The 27,763-nt window shown below is 49.3% G+C and overlaps 1 protein-coding gene across 1 annotated transcript in view; it reads right to left on the bottom strand.

The window, feature by feature from the left end:
* SMG1 (SMG1 nonsense mediated mRNA decay associated PI3K related kinase) overlaps positions 1 to 27,763 on the bottom strand; it is a 1,828,328-nt gene that overhangs the window by 46,469 nt on the left and 1,754,096 nt on the right. Inside the window, exon 61 of the mRNA XM_086940872.1 lies at positions 15,967 to 16,146. Coding sequence (XP_086796998.1) covers positions 15,967 to 16,146 — 180 coding nt within the window. The remainder of the gene's footprint in view (positions 1 to 15,966; positions 16,147 to 27,763) is intronic.

Genomic DNA, 27,763 nt, shown 5'->3' with positions numbered 1-27,763 from the left:
ATGCCTGTGTTATGTGCTCAGAGTGCCCATGGAGTAAACATTATTTGTAAGACAATTATTATTTCACAAAACATTGCTATATTTGAGGCAAAAGAAATTGCATTGAGACAGCAGTCTTCATTATTCAAACGGCAAATACCACTTGGGTATGGTGCAGTGGTGGTCAATGACCAAGACTTTTTAGCTAGATGATAATTTGACTCCTCATGGTCTCCTAACAGTCTGTGTGATCTTGCAGAAGTGACTCAATTTCCTGTCCTGGAATGGGTTCTGCTGGGGTGGCTGCAGAAAGACGACTTTATGGGTCTGACAAGTAGTTTAAGTTTCGCAGCATCATAATGTTCACGAATGAGAAAGAGGTAATACAAAGATCTGCCCTCTGGAATGTGGCTAAAATTATTTATTGGTCAGAGTCCCAACATTTCAGCTGCCTGGCTTCAGTGATGTGCAGTCCGGCCCTCAGTGCTCTGAGGAGGTGACACAAGATGGCCTACCTGTCTTGTCTAGAGAGCCCTTCAACTACTTACTGCTTTATGTGCCAACACTTTGAAATAATGAAAGCAGCGATCAATAAAACACCAGCACTGTACATAGGTGGAAGCACAGGCAAAACTCGATAGCCACTTATAAATCAGCCCCAGTATTGCTGAACAATTACACATGAAATAAAATATAATTGTATGTGTTAAGTAAGAGCAGCAGCCAGGACGAGTTTGTGCTCTGCTCACAAGAAGCGCCCGGTTCTCTGTGAAGGCAGCAAGTGTGATCATAAGTGCACTTGGTAAATAAAAAGGTTAGTGCAAGGAGGGGGGCAGGGCGGGCTTGCAAAGGGAAGCTCTTGTACCCTCGTGCTTTATTGATAGATCCTTCTCCAGGATCTTGCACTGGGGATTGTGGGTGTGAGATGAGGCCGAAATGCGCATCAATTACCTTTATATATAACTAAGAAGCATCTGTGGAGCGCTAATGCGAGCCAGCATTGTTTATGCCCCTGCAACTGGCAATATATCACCCAAGCAGCGGCATACATAAACACAGGCAAAGCAGCCAGCCAGCGCCATAACCGAGCGATTACACCTCGGAATGCGACCTTCCAAACGTGGCGGATTTACATAAACGCGACTCATTATTACACTCAACATATCGCCTCGGTTGCAAATGAACAAATAAATACGGGCGAACATCAGTACAACCCCCCTCTCCTCCCCCCTGCCTACGAGAAGCCCTCTTACCCGCAGCACTTCTCAGCGAGGAGAGGCGATGAGGGGCACACAGTCCTTCCCGGCGATGAGGGGCACATGCAGATTCCAGCAGTCCTTCCCAGCAAGACTACGGGAAAACGTTCAAATAAAAGCAGGAAGAAAAGGCAGCAAAAGTAGAATGCAGGGGCTTTGTGGCTGCACATTTCGCGGCACTTCCTGCAATCTCAGCTCCTTCCAGTCTCATTGGTGGAACGTGTTCCTGCGTGCTGATTGGAGAAAGGGGAAGCAGCAGGCCAATCAGAAATTCCTTTTTGAAATCTGACTACTTGCGACGTGGGACACAGGAAAAATACAAAAATCAGGACAACAAAGGTAAGCTTTTCGGGTGGAGTGCGCGCCGTCAGAGCTCCTTGACCAATCGGAGCGCGGCTCCTTCGCCGGCCCCGCCACAACCAGGCGGCGGCCATCTTAAGGCAGCTCGGGCGGCGGCGGTGATCTCGGGGGCCAAAACGAGGGGTGGGCACCCTCGAAATTAAAATAAAAACGTTAAAATGAAAAAGAGAAACCCCCCAATCCCCCCCCCCCCAAAAAAAATCGCGAAAAATCGCAGGGTGCGCGCACGCGTTCACGCTTATAGATATATAATTGATTTCTCTTCTAATTTTCTCAGGAACCACTGGAGGGATTTACACAATTTTACCAAAAGCGTGATCTGCATACCAGACACTACCATTTTGACAAGTTTGGTGTAATTCCCTTCAGCGGTTCAAGCTGTAGCTGAGTCTAAAGGTCCTATGGAAATTAACATGGGGAAAACACGTTTTGGGACCCCCCTTTTTCTCAGCCCCCACTTGACGAATCCCCCCCAAACTTTCAGGGAAGGAGCGGAGCGGAGCGAACCATCTTCTTTGAGAAATTTGCGAAGATTCATCAACCAGGGCCAAAGTTATTCCCAATAGAATGTTGGGGATTTCCCATGGGAAACCGTCCTAACTATATATACCTACTGGCTATCGCCAGTAGGTAATATATACATAATATATATATATATATACATAATATATATATATATATATATATATACATAATATATATATATATATATATATATATATATATATAATATATATATATATATATATATATATATATATATATATATATATATATATATACACACACATATTAAGAAATGCGTTACTTACCTGTAACAGCAGTTATCCAGTATTGGTGTCTTTCATAGATTCACATGCCTGAATCATTCCCCGTCGTCGAGACGGGAGCCTCCGGTACATAAAAAAGTAATGTCCTATAGACATACATAGAGAAAATAGGCCTAAGGACCTCTCCTTAGTAGCCTTTCTTTGTCCTTATGTAAAAAGGACCAAACTCTCACAGTCAGCCAATCAGCTCCGACCTCCCTCTAGAACCTTCCTGGGAGGAGCCTCAGTCCCTCAGATTTTCGTACGCACCCAGCTAGGTTGGCGTAATATTGTCAGAGAGGGATGTGAGTCCTTCCAGGGGAGGCGGGAGGGTTGCATGTGAATCTATGAAAGACACCAATACTGGATAACTGCTGTTACAGGTAAGTAACGCATTTCTTATCCAGTATTAGGGGTGTCTTTCATAGATTCACATGCCTGAATCAGAGTAGCTAGCAATCAGATATGCACATGTGTGATGTAAAGTCGTCCTGCAGACATGTTAGACAATGCATATATTATCATATAACATGGGGACAGCATAATTGGAACATCACAAGAGCAAAGAATGTGCATACCTGGATGGCGGGATGTAGGAAGGCTCACCTCACTGAAAGAGATGGCGAAGCACCGCCTGGCCCACTGCCGCATCCTTCTGAAGTTCGATATCCAGGCAGTAGTGTCTGGAGAAAGTGTGCGGTGACTTCCAGGTCGCCGCTCTGCATATGTCCAAGATTGGCACCCCAGCGAACAGTGCTGCTGACGTGGACATTGCCCCGGTGGAATGAGCAGTAACATGATCAGTCAAAGGCCGTCCGGCCTTGTCGTGGCAGAATGCAATCGCCGAGGAGATCCATCTCGAGATGCTTTGCTTCGTAAGAGGCAGGCCCATTCTTGGTCTGCTGTATGCCACGAACAGTTGTGAAGACTTCCTGAGAGCCTTGGTTTTATCCAGGTAGAACTTTAGGCATCTCTTGAGATCCAAAGAATGCAGTGCTCTTTCTGCTGCTGTGGAAGGGTTCGCAAAGAAGGACCTAAGGACAATTGGTTCATTGAGATGAAAGTCCGAAGGCACCTTTGGTATGAATTATGGGGTCGGTCTCAGCACCACCCTGTCCTGTCTGAACTGCATATATGGTTCCTGAATGGACAAAGCTTGTAGCTCGCTAACTCTCCTGTCCGATGTTAAAGCGAGCAAGAGCGCCGTTTTCCAGGAGATGTATTTGATAGATGCTCGATGAATGGGTTCAAACGGATGTCATGAGTTGGTTGAGTACCAGCTTCAGTTGCCATGTCGGAGGGACTTTCCGAGGCCTCGGAAAGGATCTGTAGAGCCCCTTCAGGAATTTCTTGACCAGCCTACTTGACCACAGAGAAGGCCCGTGAAGGTTCTGGTGAACCTAGAGATAGCTGCCAGGTGAACCTTAATGGATGCATGTGCCAGTCCTGACTGTGCCAAATGTAGGAGGTATGGTAATATCTGTTCAGTGGTGACAGCGAGCGGTCACAGGCCCTGGTCTGAACACCAAATGCAGAACCTTTTCCACTTGAGAGAGTAGGTTTTGTTTGTACTGTCCGCTCTCGCTTTTGCCAGGACATCTCTGCAGTCCTGTGGGATATTTAGGTCACAGAACTCTGTGCTCAGGAGCCAGGCCGATAACTTGAGTGATCAGAGGTTCGGGTGCTGCATCTGTCCGTTGGACATCGTTATGAGGTTCGGGTGCTGCCTCAGACGAATCGGTGTCCTGATGGAGAGGCGATGAAGATCCGAGAACCAGTGCTGCCTCGGCCAGAACGGGGCAATTAGGATCAGGGTACAAGGCTCCGCCTTCATCTTCCTGAGAACCCTGGGAATCATCAGAAATGGTGGAAAAGCGTACGCAAATACGCTGAACCTATCGATGGAAAAAGCATTTCCGAGTGACCTTGGTTGGGGACGCCAGCTTGCATAGTTTGGGCATTTGGCGTTCTCCTTGGTGGCAAACAGGTCGATTCCTGGGGCCCCCCATTCTGAGAATATGTGATCCAGCGTACTCTTGTCGAGCTCCCATTCGTGGGAGAGGGATTTCTGTCTTCCTAGGGCGTCGGCAATGGTGTTGACCTTGCCCGGGACATAGTCCGCCCTGAGCGTGATCCCGTGGAGTACAAGCCAGTGCCAGATCTTTTGCGACTCGCGTGATAGAGTGAGCGAACGCGTTCCTCCCAGTTTGTTGAGATAGTGCATCGTCGTGGTGTTGTCCGTTCTGCCGAGCACCTGGGAGTTCTGGATGCGTGGTAAAAAGGCATGTAGTGCTAGATACACAGCCCTTAGTTCCCGAAGATTGATATGGAGTTGCTTCTCCTGAATTGTCCATTTGCCGCTTATTTGGAGATCCTGGAGGACAGCTCTCCAGCCTTCCAGGGATGCATCCGTGGTGATCACCAGAGGTGCTGCTGGAAGTAGGAATGGCAGTCCTATAGACAAATTCCTGTGATTTCTCCACCATTCCAGGTTTGTAGGTTCGAACTCTTAGGGACTTCCTTGATGCCACAGCCGTGGCCAGAGATATTATCCTGTTTTTCCTGTCCTTTGAAGGAAATGCCCTTGCGCATTCCGTGTTCAAGGTCGCCCCGAGGAAGGTGATGTTTCTTGTTGGGGTCATGCAGGATTTCTCGTGATTGAGAGTCAATCCTAGCTGCTGAAAGAGATTGGTGCAGGTGTTGGAGGATTTGGTCGCGCCTGCAGCTGAAGGTGCCTTGACCAGCCAGTCGTCGAGGTAGGGGAAGACTTGGTGACCCATTTGACGCAGGAAAGCTGCCACAGGTGAAAGGCACTTGGTGAAAATCCGCGGTGCGGATTTGAGGCCGAACGGTAGGACTTTGAATTGGTAGTGCTGCCCTGCCACCTCGAATCTCAGGAATTTTCTGTGCCCCTTGAGTATCGGGATGTGGTAGTAGGCATCCTGGAGATCCAAAGATGTCATAAAATCTCCTTTTTCCAGTATGCCTAGTATTTCTTGGATCGTCACCATCCTGAACGACTGACTCTTCAGGAAAGAGTTTAGTGCCCTGAGGTCTAGTATGGGCCTCCACTTTTTCTCATTCTTGCGTATAAGAAAGAAGCGGGAATAGAATCCTTTCCCTATTTGAGACGAATGAACTCGCTCGATCGCATCGCTCCTTTCTTCAACATCGCAGATATTTCCTGGAGCAGCAGGCGTAGATGTTTGTGCGGAAGCCTGCGGGGAGGGGTTGCTCCAGCCAACTGGCGGAACCTTGTCATCGCGATATCCATCGCGCAGTCTATAGTTTCTGACGCCGATTCTTCACCATCTAGCAGAATCCTCTTTGGATGAATCTGGCAATTCCGACAGGTATGGGGCTATGTGTGCCCACAATTGTCTATGATAGCGTCCCAAGAGCGTTAGGGCGTTCGCGGCCTTTACCATCATTGCCGACATTGAGGAAAACCTGTTCCCAATGTTGTCCACTCTTTTCCCCCCTTATCAGGAGGAAGCGACAAAGGGGCCGAAGGATTCCTGGAGCTCTTCTGGGTCGCCTATGTCACTACGGAGTCCGGCTTAGGATATCCTGTTAAACACGCCGGTGCTGTATCTGGCGCCCTATACCCCTTCTGACTATAGGCAATCGATAATCGGTAATGACCTTAATGCTTTCTTGAGAGGTTCTATGAAGTCATACAAGAAGCAGTCCTGTTCTTGAGAGGCCATTGAGATCTTAAAACGTTGATCAGCCTTCTCTACCACCTTGTAAGAGATTCCAGAATTGTCGGAATGTCCCTCGTCGACGAGCCAGTCGAAGAGATCGCAGTCATAGACTATGCCGTCGTAGACGAGCAGTCATAGACGAGGCCGTCGTAGACGATGCCATAGACGAGCCATCTTAGATGAGGCCGTCGTAGACCAGGCCGTCGTAGACCAGGCCATCATAGACCAGGCCATCATAGACCAGGCCATCATAGACCAGGCCATCATAGACCAGGCCATCATAGACCAGGCCATCATGGACGAGGCCATCATAGACGAGGCCATCATAGACGAGGCCATCATAGACGAGGCCATCATAGACGAGGCCACCATAGACTAGGCCACCATAGACTAGGCCACCATAGACTAGGCCACCATAGACGAGGCCACCATAGACGAGGCCACCATAGACGAGGCCACCATAGACGAGGCCACCATAGACGAGGCCACCATAGACGAGGCCACCATAGACGAGGCCATCATAGACTAGGCCATCATAGACGAGGCCATCGTAGACAAGCCATCGTAGATGAGGCCATAGTAGACAAGCCATCATAGATGAGGCCATCACAGATGAGGCCCTCATAGATGAGGCCCCCCTAGATGAGGCCCTCATAGACGAGCAGTCATAGACGAGCAGTCATAGACGCTCTCGTCGTCGACGCTCTCATCGTCGACGAGCCGTCGTCGAGCCGTCGTAGACGAGCCATCGTAGACGAGGCCATCATAGATGAGGCCATCATAGATGAGGCCATCATAGATGAGGCCATCATAGATGAGGCCATCATAGATGAGGCCATTATAGATGAGGCCATCATAGATGAGGCCATCATAGATGAGGCCATCGTAGATGAGACCATCGTAGATGAGGCCATCGTAGACGAGCCGTCGTAGACGAGCCATCGTAGACGAGCCATCGTAGACGAGCCATCGTAGATGAGGCCATCGTATACGAGCCATCGTAGATGAGGCCATCATAGATGAGGACATCATAGATGAGGACATCATAGATGAGGACATCATAGATGAGACCTTCGTAGACGAGGCGTCGTAGACGAGCCATTGTAGATGAGCCATCGTAGATGAGGCCATCGTAGATGAGGCCATCGTAGATGAGGCCATCATAGATGAGACCATCGTAGATGAGGCCGTCGTAGACGAGCCGTCGTAGACGAGCTGTCGTAGACGAGCCGTCGTAGATGAGCAATCGTAGACGAGCCATTGTAGATGAGCCATCGTAGATGAGCCATCGTAGATGAGGCCATCGTAGATGAGGCCATCGTAGGTGAGGCCATCGTAGGTGAGGCCATCATAGATGAGGCCATCATAGACAAGGCCATCGTAGAGGAGGCCGTCGTAGACGAGCCGTCATAGACGAGCCATCGTAGACGAGCCATCGTAGACGAGCCATCGTAGACGAGCCATCATAGACGAGCCGTCGTAGACGAGCCGTCGTAGATGAGCCATCGTAGACGAGCCGTCGTAGACGAGCTGTCGTAGACGATCCGTCGTAGATGAGCAATCTTAGACGAGCCATTGTAGATGAGCCATCGTAGATGAGCCATCGTAGATGAGGCCATCGTAGATGAGGCCATCGTAGATGAGGCCATCGTAGATGAGGCCATCGTAGGTGAGGCCATCATAGATGAGGCCATCATAGACAAGGCCATCGTAGATGAGGCCGTCGTAGACGAGGCCGTCGTAGACGAGCCGTCGTAGACGAGCCGTCGTAGACGAGCCATCGTAGACGAGCCGTCGTAGACGAGCCGTCGTAGATGAGCCATCGTAGACGAGCCGTCGTAGACGAGCCATCGTAGACGAGCCATCGTAGACGAGCCATTGTAGATGAGCCATCGTAGACAAGACCATCGTAGACGAGGCCATCGTAGACGAGGTTGGCTTCTTAGTCTTTACCTCAGACGGTATAGAAGACGCCCTTCTGAAGGGTCCCATGACCAGAGGAGGTGATTTTGACGGCTCAGAAGTCGTCTTTTTTATATGATTTTTCTCCAAAAGCCAGGCCTTTACTCTCCTTTTCCACAGAGTGAGGAGATTTTGAAGGACTGTGCCCAGAAGACCCATGAGTGGTCTTTTTGAGGGCCTTCTCAGGACGTTCCCCTGAGGAATGAGTCTGAGGAGATTCTCTTCTCTTTTGAGGTCTCCTAGACGTTGAGGACAACGCCTCATCTCGGTCACTGGAGAAAATAAAAAACCTCCTTTCTGGTCTTAGTGTCTCAAAAAACTTACTTGAGAAAGTGCGACAGACTTAGTCTTTGGCCTGCGGTATAGACAGTAAATGCAGTCGGTGAGAGGATCAGAGCAGAGCAACCTCTTCCTTACCAGACCTTCTTTAAAGAATGTATTTGAAGATAATCCATAGTAGAAAAGAATCCTTGACAACAATGTCATTTAATGAAGTGAAAAAAAACACAGAATCTGAGCAGAGCTCAGAGGAGACTCCCTTAGCACAACGTGCGGTAGAAAATCTGAGGGACTGAGGCTCCTCCCAGGAAGGTTCTAGAGGGAGGTCGGAGCTGATTGGCTGACTGTGAGAGTTTGGTCCTTTTTACATAAGGACAAAGAAAGGCTACTAAGGAGAGGTCCTTAGGCCTATTTTCTCTATGTATGTCTATAGGACATTACTTTTTTATGTACCGGAGGCTCCCGTCTCGACGACGGGGAATGATTCAGGCATGTGAATCTATGAAAGACACCCCTAATACTGGATAACCTATAAGTCACTTCTATGGCAGGCCTTGACAATCCTGAAGGCAGAGTGCTTGGTTTTGTGTGAGAGGGTGCCCTAGCATGAGCTTAGCCCCTCTGCAGCTTTCGGAATCCCTTCCTTATAGCTGTTCTAGGATACAGCCATACCATATACTCTTAAGTGCATTATAATCCTCGTGGTTAATGCTAACTTTGGTTTGGCTTTATCAAAACATGTCGTGTTTGGTGTCAAACACTTTCCATTCCTACCCCACCGCCAGTTCTGGCGGCAGGGGTAGAATTCCACCCTTCTAGAGGGAGAAGACATGTACACACTTACTTACCCAGTAAATGTTTAAAAGAGCCTCAGCGTCACAAAATGGATGCTGCTGCCACAGACACGAGTCTGACCTCCTGCTGCTGGACGAAACTCCGGCATGGGAGGCCTGGACAATAGGTTTCTTGTTCAGGGAGGTGCCAGCACCTCCTCAGACAGGCGTTCGTGTATTGGGGCAGGGTTGGTCGCATTCAGTGAATGCTTTCAGACACTGACTGGGGCACACAAGGTGCTCCTTGCATTTCCCAGTTCAAACCGGTTGCTGGGGCACTCAGCCCCAGCTTTGGCGCCAAACTGGACCAAGGGAAAGGGGTGTAACCGCCCCCTCCCCAGGTCCTCCCATAGTTGGGACCCTAGAGTTAGTTTAACCCTTAAACTTAGTATAAGTACAGGAACCCAGTCACTAGGACTTTAGATTACCCTGGTCGAAACTCTGAAACCGAACTCTTGGACCTTCGACATTCCATATCGACTGGAAGACGGAAGCAATCTCCCTTGGGGTCAAGGAGTGACTACCCTGTTCAAACAGGCACCAAGAAGCATCTTGCCAGTCTGCATTTTCAAGGCTCCCGACGGATCCTGAAGAATCTGCGACACAGGACACGGCCTTCCAGACACCTTCGAGGCTGACACGAGTCCCCAGCAGAGGTGAGACCTGTAGCTATCACGAGAGACGTGGGACCGGAACTCCTGTACATCCTGCAATTTTGCAATTGCAACTACTTCCCAAAGTTTCCTGAATTTGTGCATTGGGCTATTTGCTGCCCTCGCCCCGAGCACCTTTTGCACCGAAGCTTAGAGGCCTACACTTAAAAAATGTTCTGTGGGTCCGCTTCCTGCATTTCCGCTCGAGGCTCCTTCACGATCCCTAGTCCGTTAGCTAGTGAGTCCCCACAAAGGACAATCCCTGGTTGCTCCAGACGTGCCCTGACTCCCCTCCAAAGGGTGAGTCCCTCAGACCTTGCTGGTCTGCACCAAAGCCAATCTTGTCATCTTGCATGGGATACTGTTGCCAAGGCTTGTTGGGTCCAATCCGGATACCAACACTGCAGCACTTGGCATCTGACGTGGGACAGCTCGAATCCAGCTCCTGGTTGTCGTCGACACCCCCTGGACCTCGTGGCTGAATAATCAAGCTTCACCTTCTTCACCTTAAAGCACCCTACATCTGCTGGCATCTTCTTGTCGCCATCCTGGTCACTGGCTAGTGACCCAGACTCTGTCCCCTCTGCTTTCAGGTTCTTCAGATCTCCGATCCACCCGGACACTTTCCTCCTGGTCGCCTGCAGCACTTCTTTGCAGCTCTCCATAGGAATCGACGACGAAACCAGACACGAAAAGACACCTATGCACCCGGCTTCCCTGGGTGAGGTAACACGAGTACTTCGGTGCTCCCGTGGGTCTTGACTCCCGAAGTGTCTAGTACTGAAGGGGTTCGCTCGCATTCTACTCGTAAGTGTCCTTAAACTTTAAAACTCTAACCTAAACTTTCTCCATAGAAGTCAATGGTGATTCGCAGCTGTGTTTAGACACTGCACGCGTCCCCCGTGGGTCTCCTGCGTCCGTACCTTGGGTGGTTCCTGAATGCCCTAGCGGTTCTACAGGCCCTAGGCCTCACTTCTATTTTTCACGTGGTTCTTATACTACTTTTTTTAGTATACGGTTTGTGAGGCCCCCTAGGGCAAAACGTATACTGTGCTTGTTTACTGTGTGCTAATTAAGTTCTTGTATTGTGCTTCTGCCTCTAGGCTCATAAAGAGACTAGAGTGGTTGTGTTTAGAATAAATACATATACATATATATATATATATATATATATATATATATATATATATATATATATATATATAATATATATATATATATATATATATATATATATACACAGCTTGTGTGGTGTACTTTCATTTGATTATTCAAGAGATTATAGACTGGTAAAACAAGCTGCTTTACATTCCTTCAAGACTTAGCCTGAAGGCTGCTCTCCACAGCTACCACTAGGATAGCTTTCTATAAAAGCTGTCTAAACCTACCATCAATAAGGGTCGTTTGGAATGGTTCAAGGTACCCACTAGAATAGTGGACATCATATGCCAGGACAACTTCTCACAACACCTGTAGCCTGGCAGGATGGGGATAAGAAAATACATTTCCTGCAGGTACGCTAACAATTTGTCTTCCTGGTCTAGGGCAGACAAGAGCTGAGCTAGAGTGAGCATCTTGAATTTATCCTTTTTGAGGAAGAGATTGACGGTCCGAAGATCTAAAATGGGCCGCATCCCTTTGTTGTACTTCGGAATCAGAAAGTAGCAGGTATAACAACCACTGCCTACTTCTGAAACTAGGACCCTTTCTATAGCTCCCTTGGCCAAGAAAGCTCAACATCCTGCTGAAGCAATTTTAAATGATCCTCATATGGCGGAATGGGAGGAGTAAAAGAAAGGAAAGTCAAGAATAGCCTTCCTGAATGAACCACCTGCATGTCCCCGCCCGCTTTGGGAAGCCTGTGCATGACGGTGGCTGGGATAGGGCTGAGGAGGCAGGAAACCCCTTCCGTTGCCACAAAAGGGGCGAATGGTAGACTGGCCATGAGGAGTTGGAGATGCCCAAGAATCTGGTCATAGCTCGAGACTCATTGAACCTCACAAGGGCCGAATATGCAGTTTTTCCCAAAAAGGCGGGTTCCATCAAAGGGCATGTCCATCAGATTTGCTTGGACATCATCCGAGAAGCCAGTTTTCCTAAGCCAGGCGTGGCATCTCAATGCCACTGTCGTGGAAATCAATCTGCCCGGCAAATCCGTTGAATCAAGGCCACACCTGATGGTGAATTTTGCTGCAGCTCTCCCATCCTTAACTGCCTGACAGAGCGCAGCCCGGACCTCCTCTGGGACCTGTGGCAGCACTTGCATAACCGTCTCCCAAAGGGAGTGGGAGAAACAGCCCAATAGGCACGCAGTGTTCCCCAACCACAATGTCAGGCTGAAGGAAGAAAACATCTTCTTCCCATATTAATTCAGCTTCTTAGATTCCCTATCTGGAGGAGCGGAAGATAACGCACCGTGTGCCGTAGAGGCCTGCACCACCAAACTTTCTGGGTTGGGGTGTTGCCCGAGGAACTTTGGGTCGCCCGGAGCTGTGCAATAGCAGCATGCGACTGTCCTATTCACAGGAGCCCTTGTCCTAGGCTTGGACCACGTGCCTAAAAGGACATCAGTAAGTGCTTCATTAAAGGACAAAATGGCTTCCGAAGTGGAAGCCCCAGGCTAAAGCACTTCAGTCAGATTAGTTCTGACCGCCACTGAGGGAAGCACCAGTCCATGAACCTATGCTGCCCTCTTAACCACCATGGCATAAGATGCCGCTTCCTCTGTAGCCACAGTTGGCGGGGAGAGCATGCCAGTATCTTGAGAAGTATCCTGTCCACAGCTTTCCTAAGTTCCCCATACCAGTCCAACTGCTCTGCAGAGTCATCCTGGTGTTCTAGAGGGTCCATAGACCCCCTCCTATTCCTCTCCCGAGCTTAACACATCTACAAAGTATTCAGGCAACAACATAGAAACCCTGGGTTTCGATCGACGTCGGAATCGGCGTTGAGCGACGTTGTTCCAGCTCTGTGTCATTGGGGATAAAGATGGGCACTGGCGGCACAACTTCGGGTGCGATGCCAGGGGAGGTCGCCATGCCTTGAGTGTCTGTGCTCCTTTCTGCTCCGTCGATAGACGACAGTTGAGGTGAAGATGAAGTCCACTTGAACGACAACTTCTTCTTGTGCCTTTTCACCCGAGTGCCCCGACGACCTCGAGTGATATGAAGAGGACTTTGGGCTCCGAGAGCTGCCTCGCGACCACCTCTTCCTCGAACAGGACTTCCGCGGAGTCTCGCTTGACGGTGTCGGCTGTCGGGCCACAAGGAGCTTTAAATCTTGCTCCTGTAAGGTCTGAGGAGCCATGGCCTGACATTCCAAGCATGACTTTGGATCGTGGTCGCGCTTGTGAAACCAGAGGCAGACTAGGTGGGGGATCAGTGACCAACATTGTGCGGGGACAGATCCGAACGGCTTAAAGACATCCTCATGCACACGAGGGAAAAAAATCTGTAAGCCGACACGGAGTCAAGAACAAGACTGTCAAAAAGCGACAGAGGGGTAGCTCTTACCGGATCGGCACTGGCGCAGAAAGAAAAGAACCGACGTCTGCGTGCCCGGGTGGTGCCTATATAGGTACCACAACATCATAGCCGACGCTAATGATGCCATCGTCACACATAGCCGAAAGGAGCCACCAGACTACGCGCACCTGAGGTATTGCTCAGCATAAGTTCCCGGATCCAGCCTGACACCGGAGAAATTCAAAGGTAAAGAATCTGCAGCTAGAAGTCTCTATCAGATGTACTTTTTAACATAGAACACCCTGCCTTAGGGCTCCTTAGGCCTAACTTAGAGGTGACTTACATATATTAAAAAAGGAGGGTTGGGCTTTGCCTTTACCTTGGATGCAAAGTCAAGTTAGCAGTTTAAAAATGCTCTTCCATTCTACAGTGGCAGACTAGGAGCCACGTTTTACTTTGTCCCACTCAGGTTGGCACAGCAAGTGCTGCAGTCCCAGGGGGTGGCACTCTAACTTACAGTCCCCGAATATCACCAATACCATATGCTAGGGACCTACAGTAAGTTAGTCTGTGCCAATTGGAGACAAGCCAATTAAACATTCACAATTTAAAGGGTCAGAGCAGAAGCACAGAGTCCTGTTTACCAGGGTGCAGGGCATTTCTGAGCCATCACAACAATATCTAGCTGCTGAAATGGGGGCAAAAAGTGGGGGGTGAACCTGCGAAAAAGACTGTTTCCTTATATCACCACTGTGAGCTCTGGGTGGTGAAGAGAAAGGGGTCTTTCCCTGACCCAATCTGGGTTGGTTAGCAACCACTGCAGATCTTTTGCAGTTTCCACCAATATCTGGAGAAGGTTGAAGAGATTTCCCGGATGCTGGAACCACTGGGACTTCAAGTCCCACATATGCCAGCGGGCATGTGTTACCAGAAGGATGCAGGAGGCCATGAGGACCAGCAGCCTCAGAGTCAGTCTCACCGTTAGCCTTACTTTTCACCATGGGCAACATGAGTTCAAAAATGTACGCTGCTGCGTGTTTTAAGAGGGGAACAAGTATAGCTCAGGAGGGTGGGGATACCAAAGGAAACTGTCTCTGTCTCTCACACACACACACACACACACACACACACACACACACACACACACACACACACACACACACACACACACACACACACACACTCAAATGCATTGCTTAAAGACAGTCAGCAGTATTAGTAGGGTAAGCAGTAAGTTAAATCCCTCAATGCTAACATTTGTCATGATGACACATACTAAGCATGTCAATGGGATCAGAATCCGCCCAAAAGATCTTCTGCAATGTGCACCAAAACTGTTCCTGTAATAATTTTTCCTTTTCTGTCCAAACTAAGGTCACTCATTAGGCACAGAGATTCCTTTTTGAACCTCTGTAAAATCTCCAAAAGGGGCCAAATGAAGAGATATGGGTGGTGGCCTCCCACATAAATATCGAGTTGAGGTCTTCCCTAACACACAGTAACGACTTATGAGACAGTGGAAACACACCTGTAACACTGCTATAGTGATGGTAGTTCTGTATCCTTCTAAAGATTCACGTGTATTATAAAAAAAATTATTTTACAGGTCCGGTTCAGGAGTACTTCACAGAGGAGAGTTCATTCTAATGTTGTTGTTGCTTTGCTCTTAAGAGAATATGTATAAATCTGACTTGCCTCTCTAGTTGTAAAAAGTAAAAAAAAAAAAAAAATGAATGGTAATGGGACTTATGAGGAGGATTTACGCGGCCAATCAGAATCCTTAGTGTCAGCAGAGGTGCAGCCACAGAGATCCAAGGGTCGGGATGGAGTTTTGATAGGAATTCATTTTTAATGACACCTATACTAATGTCAACATTCAGTGCAAGAGAACCCAAAGGTGCCATCAGCAGCAGCTGCAGTGGAAGATAATTTGACCTTGCTGCCACTGGAGTCTCCTTGCCTACTACGGTCAAGGTTATCTACAGGTTGCTGGATAAGCTATACATTGCTAAACAGAAGCGTATGAACCTTGACAATTTTTCACTGTTTAATAATTAGGGATCAAAACTGATGTATTTAAGGCTCTTTCAGAGGGCACACATTTTTCAGGAATAAAGTAGCAAAAAGTTAGCAAGGGTGGACAAAATAAAATATTAATTCTAATGGTCATAGATCCACTCTGGATATCGAAAAATTAATCACAAGGATGTCACATCTGTTATTGTGAAATGTCACTGATAAGACCCCAAAGCTGCAGGATCTAATTCAGTCCTCTCTGTGAAAAGCTTCATTTTTACAAGACTATGCCTCGATATTTTTTAATTTATGGAAATGTGTGGGTAGAAGGTATCAATTACAAGAACACTGCACTAAATTACAAGTACACTAGCCAAGGTAATACAAAATATTAATCATGAAATCTCTCAGGGGCATTCAGTTCAGTACATGATCCATGTTAGCCATTATCCCAAGCAATGAAAGGCCAAATCACTTAAAGATCACCCAAAACAATAACTGAACACATTGGTTGTTGGACACTGCTTAATTATCAATACTATCCATTACAAAATCTTCAAAGAAAATCGAATTTGGTATATTTTCCAAAGATACTTTTACATGAAATGTATTCTCTATGAACTGCAAAGACTTTCTGAAGGGCTTTACCTTTGCCTGTTTTCGGATCACGGACCGCCTTCTTTGGACTACTGGCAATATTCTTGCCAGTGCCTGGCACTGTGCTTGGTGGAGTATCTGCTGATGTAGCAAGATTTTTTTGGATGGTTTTCTTCGCATTCTGCGACATCACCTCTGGCTGGGTTTTTTGAATAGTGTTACAACGCACAGCTGCACAGAATAAAAAAAAAATTACATTATGCAGGGAAAACTAGCAGGTGTATTCAATCTTCTAAAACCAAGCAATTCATTACAGACTAAATAGCTTTTCTTTCACAATCATTTTGATTAGCATCCACTCACATATTAACTAGCATACAACACAGCCTGTTGTCTCCAAATAAAAGTTTTTATGTACTTGCGTAACAGAAATGCAAATGAAATGTGGGCTCATGTATCAACCCCGCTGCACTGCAGGAAAGATAATCAATGACCATGCTGAAGAAGGAAAAGGCTACTTACCAGTATGCATCTGTTCTTGGCATGTAGAGCTGCAGATTCTCACACTTAGCATTAGATCGCTATCTGGTGTTGGGCTCGGATGCTCGGACATTGTTGTTGTCTTGGAAGAAGTCTTTGTAGTCACGAGATAGGTGACTCCTCCCTTGAACGATAGTGCGCATAGGCATCGACTCCATCCTTAGATTGTTTTTCGCCATGATGGGAAATGATGGAGTTAGTAGAAACAGAAAATATGTCCATGTGTGTATATCGAAAAAAGATAGAACTGGAACAGATACAGGTCCCGGGGAGGCGGGTGGGCGTGTGAGAATCTGCAGCTCTACATGCCAAGAACAGATGCATACTGGTAAGTAGCATTTTCCGTTCGAGGCATATGAGCTGCAGATCTCATACTTAACAGACTATACAGCAGTATTTCGCCTAGCGATGGTCACCTGTATCCGTTGCAGTATTTTGAAAAAGAGTTTAAAGAACAGCTTGGCCCACAGAAGCTTGCTGCTTGGCTTGCACCTCCACACAGTAGTGTTTAGTGAAGGTGCGAGTTGTAGACCATGTTGCTGCCTTACAGATATCCTCTAGAGGAATGTTCCCTAAGAATGCCATAGAGGCCCCTAGTTTTCATGCAGAGTGCGCTCTAGGGGGAATTGTCAAGATGCGTTTAGCTTTTTGGTAGCATATCTGGATACATTTTACTATCCACCTTGCAAATCCAACTTTGGAGATGGGATTCCCCTTATGCGGTGTGGAGAAGGCTATGAACAATTGTTTTGTGAAAAGGTTTTGTTCTGTCAATGTAATAAAGCAGTGCTCTTTTGACATCCAGGGTATGTAGAGCTCTTTCTGCTACGGAGCCTGGGTTTTGAAAAAACACTGGTAACTCCACTTATTGGTTAAGATGAAATGGAGAGATGACTTTAGGAAGGAATTTTGGGTTTGTTCTGAGAACCACCTTGTTACAATGTAATTGTAAGACTGGCTCTTGTATGGTTAAAGCCTGGATCTCACTTACTCTTCTAAGAGGTAATCGCAACAAGAAAAGCTACTTTCCATGTGAGGAACTGCAGTTCGCATTAGTGTAAAGGTTCAAATGGGGGTCCCATTAGCCTGGTGAGAACCATATTTAGGTTCCATACTGGAGAGGGTGGTATCCTAGGAGGAATGATTCTTATTAGGCCCTCCATAAAGGCTTTAATTGCAGGGACTCTAAATAGTGACAAATGTCTGTTTTGCCAGTTAGCAGCAAGTGCTGCTAGATGTAAACGTATGGATGAATATGCTAGATTACATCTTTGCAAGTGCAGTAGGTAGCAAATGATATTCTGGATGGAGGCATCCAGTGGATCAATATGGTTACTGGTGCAATAAATGGCAAATCTTTTCCATTTTGCAGCATAGCAAGCTCTAGTAGAAGGTCGTCTGGCTTCTTTAATGATTTCATACAGTCCGGTGGTAGGTTAAGATACCCAAACTCTAGGACTTCAGGAGCCAGATCACCAGATTAATCTGACCTGGATCTGGATGTCTGATCTATCCATGGTTCTGCGTTAGCAGGGATGGGGACAAGCGCAGTTTTTGGTGTGGAACTAGTGAGAGTTCCAGCAGTGTTGTGAACCATGGTTGGCAAGCTCATATGTGAGCTGCCAAGTTACTTACCTTCGGTAACAATATATCTATAAGAAACATTAGTTAGTATTAGATTCCTTACCTTAGAATGTCCCCAGGCGTCATGCGGCTCCGCATCCGTCGTCAGCGTGATCGCCGGAATGCCGTCGCTGGAATACTTAGACGCAGCCTTGCGCGCTGACGTCAGTACTGCACATAGCTTTCCGTGTCAGGAACGCAGTGCCTTGCAAGAAACCGACACTGGTGCCATGAAACTAGGGCCCTGATAGCGAAATTCCTTAACCCTAGGTATCAGAACGGGGAGGATGGATGGGGCGGTAAGGAATCTAACACTAACTAATGTTTATTACAGATATATCGTTACCAAAGGTAAGAACTTGTACATCTGAAAGAAACACTTTAGTGTTATATTCCTTACTTTAGAATAGATACCCCAGCAATAACAAGCTCGGTGGTGGGTCTGCGAACCAAGATCACACCAGGAAGTCCTGGAGAACTGAACGGCCAAAGCAGCCGTCTCTCCGGACGTGGCTGTCCAGGCAGTAGTGCTTGGAGAAGTGTGCAGTGAGGTCCATGTAGCCGCCTGACAAATGTCCTGCAAAGGGACTCCCGTCCCAAGGCAGTAGTAACCGCTGTGGCCCGAGTAGAATGGGCGCACAGCCCCACAGGAGGTTAATTTTTAGCCAAGGAATAACAGATCTCAATGCACACAACGACCCACCGAGAGATAGTTCGCTTGTGCACCGCCCGTCCTTTCTTAGTGCCCACGTAGCCAACAAAGAGTTGGTCGTCCACCCGGAACGGTCGTGTGCGGTCCAGGTAAAAAGAGACCGCACGTTTTGGGTCTAGACAGTGGAGCCTCTCTTCCCCTTTTGAGGGATAAGGAGACGGAAAGAAGGTGGGCAAGGTAATGGTCTGCCCGATGTGAAAGGCAGTAACCACCTTGGGTAGAAAAGAAGGACGAATCCTCGAACAACTTTGTCCGGATGGACAGAAAGGAAAGGAGGCTTAGAGGAAAGAGCCTGGAGCTCACTCACTCTTCTATTAGAGGTGATGGCAACCAGGAAAGCAGTCTTTAGAGTCAGAAGACGTAATGGACAGTTGTGGAGTGTCTCAAAGGGAGCACATATCAGGTAGGTTAACACCAGATTCGAGTCCAACTGAGGCATTACAAAGGGAACAGAAGGAAACATGTGAGTAATGCCTTTCAAGAATCTATTTACAACAGGAGACTTGAAAAGAGAAGACTGATCAGGAAGCCTCAAGAAGGCTGAAATGGCCGAAAGATAGCCCTTGATAGTGCCCAGAGCAGAGCCCTGCTGGGCCAGGGAAAGAAGAAAGAGGAGAACCTCTGAAAGAGGGGCAGAGAGAGGATCCTCAGCCTTTGCTGTGCACCATGCCACAAATTTGTTTCACCTGCAGGCATTTACCGTTTTTGTGGAGGGACGCCTGGCTGTCAGAATGGCATTACAGACTTCAAGAGGCAAGTCAAATGGCATCAACTGTCGCCGCTCAATCTCCAAGCATGTAGGTGGAGGCTGGACAGGTCCGGGTGGAGGACCCTCCCCTGTTGCTGCGACAGAAGGTCCTCCTGAAGAGGCAGTTGAATCGGGGGATCGATTGACATACTGAGTAGCTCGGGATACGAGTATCTTCGTGCTCAATCTGGAGCCAGAAGGATGACTTGGCCTGGTCGCGCCGGATCTTCTTCAGCACTCCGGGCAGAAGTTGTATAGGCGGAAAGGCGTACAACCGACCTCAGCTCCACTCGCGACCAAAAGCGTCGCAGAGAGAGTGCCGCCTTGGAAATACCAACGCACAGAACTGATGACATTGCACGTTTTCTTCGGTGGCGAATAGATCTAACCAAGGCTCTCCCCACTGTTGAAAGAGACCTTTCGCCACATCCGAGTTCAGACGCCACTCGTGATCCATTATGCACCGACGGCTGAGTTTGCCCGCCCTGGCGTTCAGGGAACCTGCCAGGTGTTAAACCACTAGCGTGATGCCCTGACGTTCCAGCCATGTCCAGCGGCGCAGAGCCTCCTGACATAGGGTCCACAACACCACTTAGTCTTGCTTGTTGCAGTACCACATGGCAGTGGTGTTGTCTGAACATTTGCACTACACTGCCCCGGACAGAGGGAAGGAATGCTTTCAGTGCAAGCCAAATCACCAGAAGCTCCAACAGGTTGATGTGGAGCCGGGAGCCACCACTGCAGCTATCTTGCAGTGCCCTCCGAGATCAGGACGTGGTCGGACAGGTTGCCCTGATGCTGTGCCCACTGGAACTTCAGGTCCCACTGCAGAGCCGGCATTTGGCACCTGGCGTGATGCACCAGCAGGAGGCCATCAGTCCCAGAAGCCGTAGGGTCATCCTGACCGAAACTCGGGATAAAGGATGAAAGATCGGAATCAGAGCCTAAATATCCCGAACCCGCTGTTCAGGAGGATAAACCCGAAACCGCGCCGAGTCCAGAACCGCTCCGATCAAGAGGAGCTTCTGAGAGGGAATCAGGTGCAACTTCGGCACGTTGATGGAGAACCCCAGCAAATGCAGGAGGTTGGCCGTAGTCTGGAGGTGGGAGACGACTGTCTGGGGTGAGCCCGCCTTCAACAACCAGTCGTCGAGATAGGGGAAGGCTGGAACCCCATATCTGCTCAGATGAGCTGCGATCACCGCCCGAGGGGCACTGGTGAGGCCGAAGTGGAGCACGGTAAACTGAAAGTGCTCATGGCCTACCGTGAATCGCAGGTAGTGCCGGTGGGCCGGCAGGACGGGAATATGGAAATAAGCGTCCTACAAGTCCAACGCTACCATCCAGTCTCCAGGGTCTAGGGCAGCCAGAACCTGTGCCAAAGTTAGCATCTTGAACTTCTCCTTCCGGAGGATGACGTTGACGCTCCTGAGGTCCAAGATAGGGCGCAGGCCCCCTATGCCCTTTTTGGGAACCAGAAAGTAGTGGGAATAACATCCACACCCTACTTCTGGCCTAGGAACGCGCTCAATGGCCCCCTTGGCCAAGAGGATCATAACTTCCTCTTGCAGAAGTTGCAAGTGATCCCCCCACATGTGGTGGTACTGCGGTGGCATGGCTGGAAGGGTCGTCTCGAAGGGGAGGGAGTAGCCCCTTCAGACGATTTGCAGCACCCACCTGTCCGAAGTGATGGTATGCCAGTGGAGTAGGTGATGGCGAACCCTGCCTCCAACTGGCGTGGAATGGGCCTGAAAGCTCGGACTAGGAAGGCTTTGAGGTGGATGCTGCAGGAGCAGATGTGGAATGACAGGCTCTCTGACCCCCTGCTCCGCCACAGCGGACTGCACGTCTGCGACAGCGCTGAGGTTGGTTCTGGGGCCTGTGGGTGGACGAACGTGCGGGAGCACCCCTTCCGTGGCCATGAAAGGGACGAAAAGCAGAGGTTTGCTGGCGCTGGGCCGAAAGGCCCAAGGACTTGGCTGTAGCCCTGGAGTCCTTAAAGCGCTCCAGCTTGCTATCTGCCTTGTCGCAAAGAGGCGACGGCCATCAAAAGGCATGAACATGAGTGTTCTGGACATCCACTGAAAAGTTGGTAGACCTCAGCCAGGCGTGATGACGAATCACCACTGTAGTTGCAATTGCTCTACCCAGCGAGTTCGTGGTGTCAAGTCCACATCAAAAGGAGTATCGTGCTGCATCCCGCACTTCAGGAAGAGCTTGGGCGATCTGTGTCTTGGCCTCCACCGGATACCGGGGCAGCACGTCCGCCACCATATCCCACAGAGAGTGGGTGTAATGGCCCAAAAGGCATGCAGTATTGATGGACCGCAACCCTAGACTGACAGAGGAAAACAGTTTCTTGCCAAACTGTTCCAGCCTTTTGGATTCCTGGTCCGGGGGAGCGGTAGGGAACGCGGTTTGGGACGTGGCGGCCTGGATAATCAGGCTCTCAGGGGTGGGATGGGTGGACAGAAAGCAGGGGACGCCCGGAGCTGGGTGGTGGCGCCTGGCCACGTTCCGATTCACAGGGGGAACTGTGGTAGGCCTAGACCAAGTGCCCATCAGAACGTCAGTGAGGGCCTCATTAAACTGCAGCAGAGGCTCCGAAGAGCTGACCAGCGGTTGAAGCACCTCGGTGAGGAGGTTAGTGCTCACGGCCGCTGGAGGGACCACAGCATAAGTTTCCCCCTCCTCCGTAGCCACGGAGGGAGGAGAGAGAAAACCAGCATCAGGCGAGGTGTCTGGACCACTGGCCCCCCCCACCTCATCTGCCCAGTCCTGGCTTAACTGGCATTGCTGTGCCAGAAGGTCCTCAGACCCCTCCCAGTCCTCCCCTCCATCCGTGTCCTGATAAACAGGCAAAAATAACAGAGCCTGGGCATAGGTGAAAAGCTCACCAGTCTGAGTCAGAGACGGCGTCGCTCCGACGCCAAGCCCGGGCTGAAACCGGGGACGGTGTCGTCCGAAGATGGCACTGGAGGTGTGACCGTGGGGTTGGCGTCAGCAGAGGAGTCGTAAGGTCAACTGGTGTCGACCGGGATCCACGCTTGGATCCCACGGGGTCCTGCGGTGCCAGGACCGAAGTCGCCGGCACTGCAGAGACCTAAGCCGCCGGCAACACAGGGCTAGGACCCCCAGTCGGACCCGCAGGGCCCGAAGGCGCGCCAGCGGGTCACGACGGTGTGAAGAGAGTCCTCATGGGCACGAGGAAGTCTCAGATCTGCGCCAGAGTCACATCGAGTCCAGGGACCGGAGGGTGTGGGATCCAAAAGCGACTGCGCGGGACCCGTCAGAGCCGGGTGGGAGGCGCCACCCGAACCCTCAGCCGAGTCGCGAGGGGAAGTCGAAGAGCGACAATGCTTCTTCGACTTCTTTTTGCCAAGCCTCGACTTACCCAGACGATCGATGATGACTGGAGTTCCGCAACTGGTCCCTCAACCTCCTCCTCGACCGGGACCTTGAGCGGCGCAGAGCCGACTGCCGGAGCTCAATGAGCTTACGGGAACGCTCCCGCCTAGCCTTCAACGTCAAGGACCAGCAATCGGGGAACGACTTGTCATCATGGTCGGCCCCGAAGCAGTAGACACACCGGCGGTGGGGGTCGGTAACCGACATCAGTCGGTGACAGGCGTCACACGGCTTGAAAACGGGCATCGCTACTGGTACCAAGAGTCGAGTCGACTTGAAAAAGACAGACAAAAATGTCCAAAAAGTTGGTCAAAAAATGACTCCGGGTACGTGCTCTTCCCGGATCTGCGCTTGCTGGCGCAGAAAAATTAACGGACGTCAGTGCGCGAAGGTGGCGTCTAAGTACTCCAGCGACATCATTTCAGCGATCACGACGACGGACGCGGAGCCGCAAGACGACGCCCATGGACGCGCAGGGGTACTGCTGACAAAACTTTCCAGATCCAGTTTGACGCCTGGGGATATTCTATGGTAAGGAATCTAAGGTAAGCAATCTAACACTAACGTGTTTCTTTCAGATACTAAGATTAGTTTGAGAGACTGTTGTCCGAGCTTGCGTACCACTAGTGGAATTAGTGGGAGTTGCGGAAAAGCGTACGTAAATCTGCCTGACCAGTTCATCCATATTGCATTGCCCTTGGACAACGGCTGGGGAAACCTGGCGGCGAAGGTTGGGCATTTTGCGTTGTCGTGTGTGGCGCACAGATCTTTGTTAGGTTGGCCCCATATTTGGAAAAATGGTAGAAGGACTTGGGGATGTAGTTCCCATTCGTGAATCTGTTGTGTCTGTTGACTTAACAGATCCGCAATCTGATTGTGAACTCCTGGAAGATGTTCGGCAAGTAGATATATATGTTGTGGGATGGTCCATCTCCAAATGTTCTGTGCAATCTGGGACAGCTGCAGAGAATGTGCGCCTCCTTGTTTTTGTATGTAATATATGGCTGTCATGTTGTCCGTCCGGATCAAGACAGCTTTGTTTTGTACATGTACTTGGAAAGATTTTAGTGCCAGGAATATTGCTAGTAGCTCCAGGTGATTGATGTGGATCACTTTTTGTTGATTGGTCCATTTGCTCAGAGTGGTATGTCCGAGGAGATGGGCTCCCCATCCTGTGAGAAATGCTTCTGTTGTAAGTACTATCTGTGGAACAGGTTCGAGGAACAGCTGCCCTATGGACAAGTTTTTGGTGTTCCACCACTGCAGAGAGCGATGTGTGCGGCTGTCCACCAACACCAGATCTGTAAGTTGTCCTTGAGCCCGATTCCACTGATGTGCTAGACATTCCTGTAATGGACACATTTGAAGTCTTGCATATGGTACAATAAACATGCAAGTGCCATCATGCCTATGAGCTGCATGAACACTCTGGCTGGTAGAAAGTGTTGGACTTGAAATTTTGTGCCGAGGGCTTGTATGCTTGCTATCCTTACTGGACTGGGGTACACTAGAGCTGTGGAGGTGTTTATTGTGGCTCCCAGATATTGGTGTATATGAGAGGGCTAGAGATGCGACTTGGTCTCGAGATTTTCAAGGTGGTTCAATCCTTTTTTAAGCCCAAGGCAATGGAGACAGAAGTAACCGCATCCCCAGCCCTGTGTGATAAGATTGCAAACTACTTTGATGATAAAATCATAAAGGTCTATGAGTCATTTCGGGCTCCAGAGGCCACCATGAAAGAGGACTATTCTGTACTTCGGGGGGAAATACCTAGGATGAGCGAATTCTATTCTATTTCGCCACAGGATGCCCTAATCGAAATTCAAAGATGCCATTCTGGAGCTCCAGATGATCCATGCCCTCCTAAATTATGGAAGGTGCTGGATGGGATGTAAGAAGTTGGCCTGATACAACGTGATCACTAGACCTAGTGAGCATCATATATCAGTCCAAACAACCCTTCTGGTGATTGGTTGTAAGTCAACCTTATAGACCAGCTATCCTAATGGTAGCATGGACAAAGCAGTCTTAGGCTAAACTCTTTTGGCATGTGAAGCCAGCTGTTTTACCACATATAACCCCTTGAATACCAAATGAAAGAACACCACACAGGTAGTTATGAAAATAAACAAGATATTTATTAACTAACAAACACCTCTGAACTCTTTAAGAGATCGGAGGGCTAAGCACATGACAAGACTCTTAAGAAAAATACGTTTAAGTTGCACAATTTACAATGTTGCCCTAGGGGCACAACAAACCATATACTAAGTAAGTGGAATGTGAAAGTCGATAGAAGGAATGGAGCTATCCAGAGGCTGTAGGATCGCTGGGACTACACTACCCTAACTTTAGGTAAGTAATAGGAGGCCCACGGAACGCGTGTGCAGAGTGTGAACTCACACGCGAGATGAGTAACAACCTCTATGGACAGTACAGTTCAAGTAAAAGGTGAGTACCGACAATCCCGACTAGTTAGGACTAAAACGACTGTGGAACTGGACACTAGGAGAGTCAATCTACCCTTGAGCACGAGATGCTCTTGTTACCTCACCCACAGGCTGCGAGTGCATAGGTGCGAAGTCGTGTCGTGTTCCGGCGTTGAAGTCTATGGAGCCTGGAAGAAAAGATGCTGCAGGCGACCAGGAGGAAGATGTCCGGTGTGATCCAAGGGTGGATCAGTGAAGAGAAGGACCTGAAAGCAGAGGGGACAATGTTCAAAGTCACTAGCCAGTGACTGGAGTGGAACCAGGAGTGGAACCAGATGACGTCGTCGAGATCAGGTGAAGAGTGGACACTTGTCTCTGCAGCCACGTGGACCAGGATGTGACTTCGACGACCAGGATGGAGGCACGAGCTGTCCCACGCAGGCTCTCGCTGTCAGCGGTGTCTGATCCAGAGTCAACAGGCCTTGGCAAAGGCAACACATGCGGTGAGTGGAAACGGCATCTGGAGTGGAGCAGGAGGGTCCGGGGTGCTTCTCCTTTGCAGGGAAGCAAGGGCCAGTCTGAAGCAACCAGTCCAGCAGATCGGATTTCAAGGTTCGTCGTCTAGGAGGTCACTAGCCAGCCGGCAAATGACCAGACAACGCGTCGAGCAGCAGACAGTCCGAAGGGCCCCACGCAGATCTTGTGGATGCTGGAGGGCTGGTCTTCGGTGCAGGAGCTGCTCGGGGTCGGGGCTTCTCAGTCCCCAAAGCACTTGGTCGAGGTTACCTCAGAGGTCGTGCTGGAGCGAAGTGCTGCTTCTTGCAAGATGGCCGTTCCCACGTGTCTCGTCGCACCCACGGATCTCAGCAGTGCTGCAGATGTAGGTAGAGGTCGGAGAGATCTGGGAATCCGGGTCTCGTCGGGCTCTGAAGTCTGGATCCTCGAGGGAAGACGACAAAGGGAAGCCGCTGGACGTTGATGGTGCCTGCTTGTGCAGGGTGGACACTCCTTGCCCACAAGGGAGATTTCTTTAGTCTTCTTGGCAGAAAGTCGAAGTCCAGAGTTTCTTCTTGTAGAGTTTCAGCTCAGGAATAATCTAACTTGGAATGGGACCAGCTCCTACCTTTATCCTGCTAAAGGGGGCTGTACTAAGACTTGGTCCCTCCTATGGGTGGGACCAGGAAGGGGGGTGGTTACACCCCCTATCCTTTGTCCGGTCTTGCGCCAGAGCTGGGGCTGGAGAGCCCCAGGAACTGGTTTAGACCGGTGTATGCACAGGGACACCTTGTGTGCCCCAGGCATGTCTCATTCCTTTCAGCCCTGTCATACCCAATACACAAAATCATGTCTGGGGTGGTGCTAGCACCTCCCAAGGCAGGAAACCCTTTTTCCAAGCCTCCCTCGCTGGAAGGACTCCCAGCAGCAGGAGGTCAGACTTGTGTCTGTGGTGGCAGCATCCATTTTGTGATGCTGAGGCTCGGGTTAACTTTAACCGGGGTTCACAGTTAGGTACATGTCGTGTCCCTCTAAAAGGGTGGAATGCTACCCCCGTCGCCAAAACTGGCGAGGGGGTAGTATTCCAATTCAGTTGACACCTTACTCGACATGTTTTGATAATGCTATGCAAAAGTTAGCAATAACCGCGAGGATTATAATGCACTTAAGAGTATATGGTATAGCGTTATCATGGAAAAGGCTAAAGGACTTGGTTCCGAAAGCTGTAGAAAGGCTTAGCTCATGCCAGAGCACTATCTCACATAATTCCAAGCACTCTGCCTCCAGGATTGTTAAGGCCTGCCATAGGAGTGACTTATAGGAGTATGTGTGTCCATTTTAGGGTTAGATATAGGTATACTATATCTACAGCAAAGGGTGATTACGCCACCTTGCCCCAGCTGATTGATCAGCCAGTTGTATCAGATTTGGAGGGCCAGCCAGGGGTGGCATAATACATGCTGCAGCCCCTGGTAGGCCTTGGGTTCACTTATGCCCTGGGTACCTATGGTACACTGTACAAGGACTTACAAGAGTGACCCAATACCAATTGGTAAATGCACCTAAGGTACATGAATGTCAATTTAGAGAGAGAACAGCTAGGCTGTGGGTCTGATTAGCAGGCCCACAGCCAGGGAAAGTTGTAAACCAGTGAAGCAAAAAGCAAAAATCTGGGGTGACCATAGGATTGCAGACCCTACTCTCCTACATGGGATGTTAAAGATTTGGAACTCCTCTTTGAAAACAGGCATCTTTCCGGATAAATGGAAGCATTCTACTCTTCTCCCACTGAAAAAAAACCAAAACGGAGATCCAGATGATTTAAAAAACCTGCGTCCTATTTAACTGCTGCCTGCCCCAGGAAAAATGCTGGACAAACTGGTGCAACGCCAA

Source organism: Lissotriton vulgaris, chromosome 10 (genome assembly GCF_964263255.1).
Source record: "Lissotriton vulgaris chromosome 10, aLisVul1.2, whole genome shotgun sequence".
In the NCBI taxonomy this organism is placed as follows: domain Eukaryota; kingdom Metazoa; phylum Chordata; class Amphibia; order Caudata; family Salamandridae; genus Lissotriton; species Lissotriton vulgaris.
This window is presented reverse-complemented; position numbering and strand designations above follow the sequence as displayed.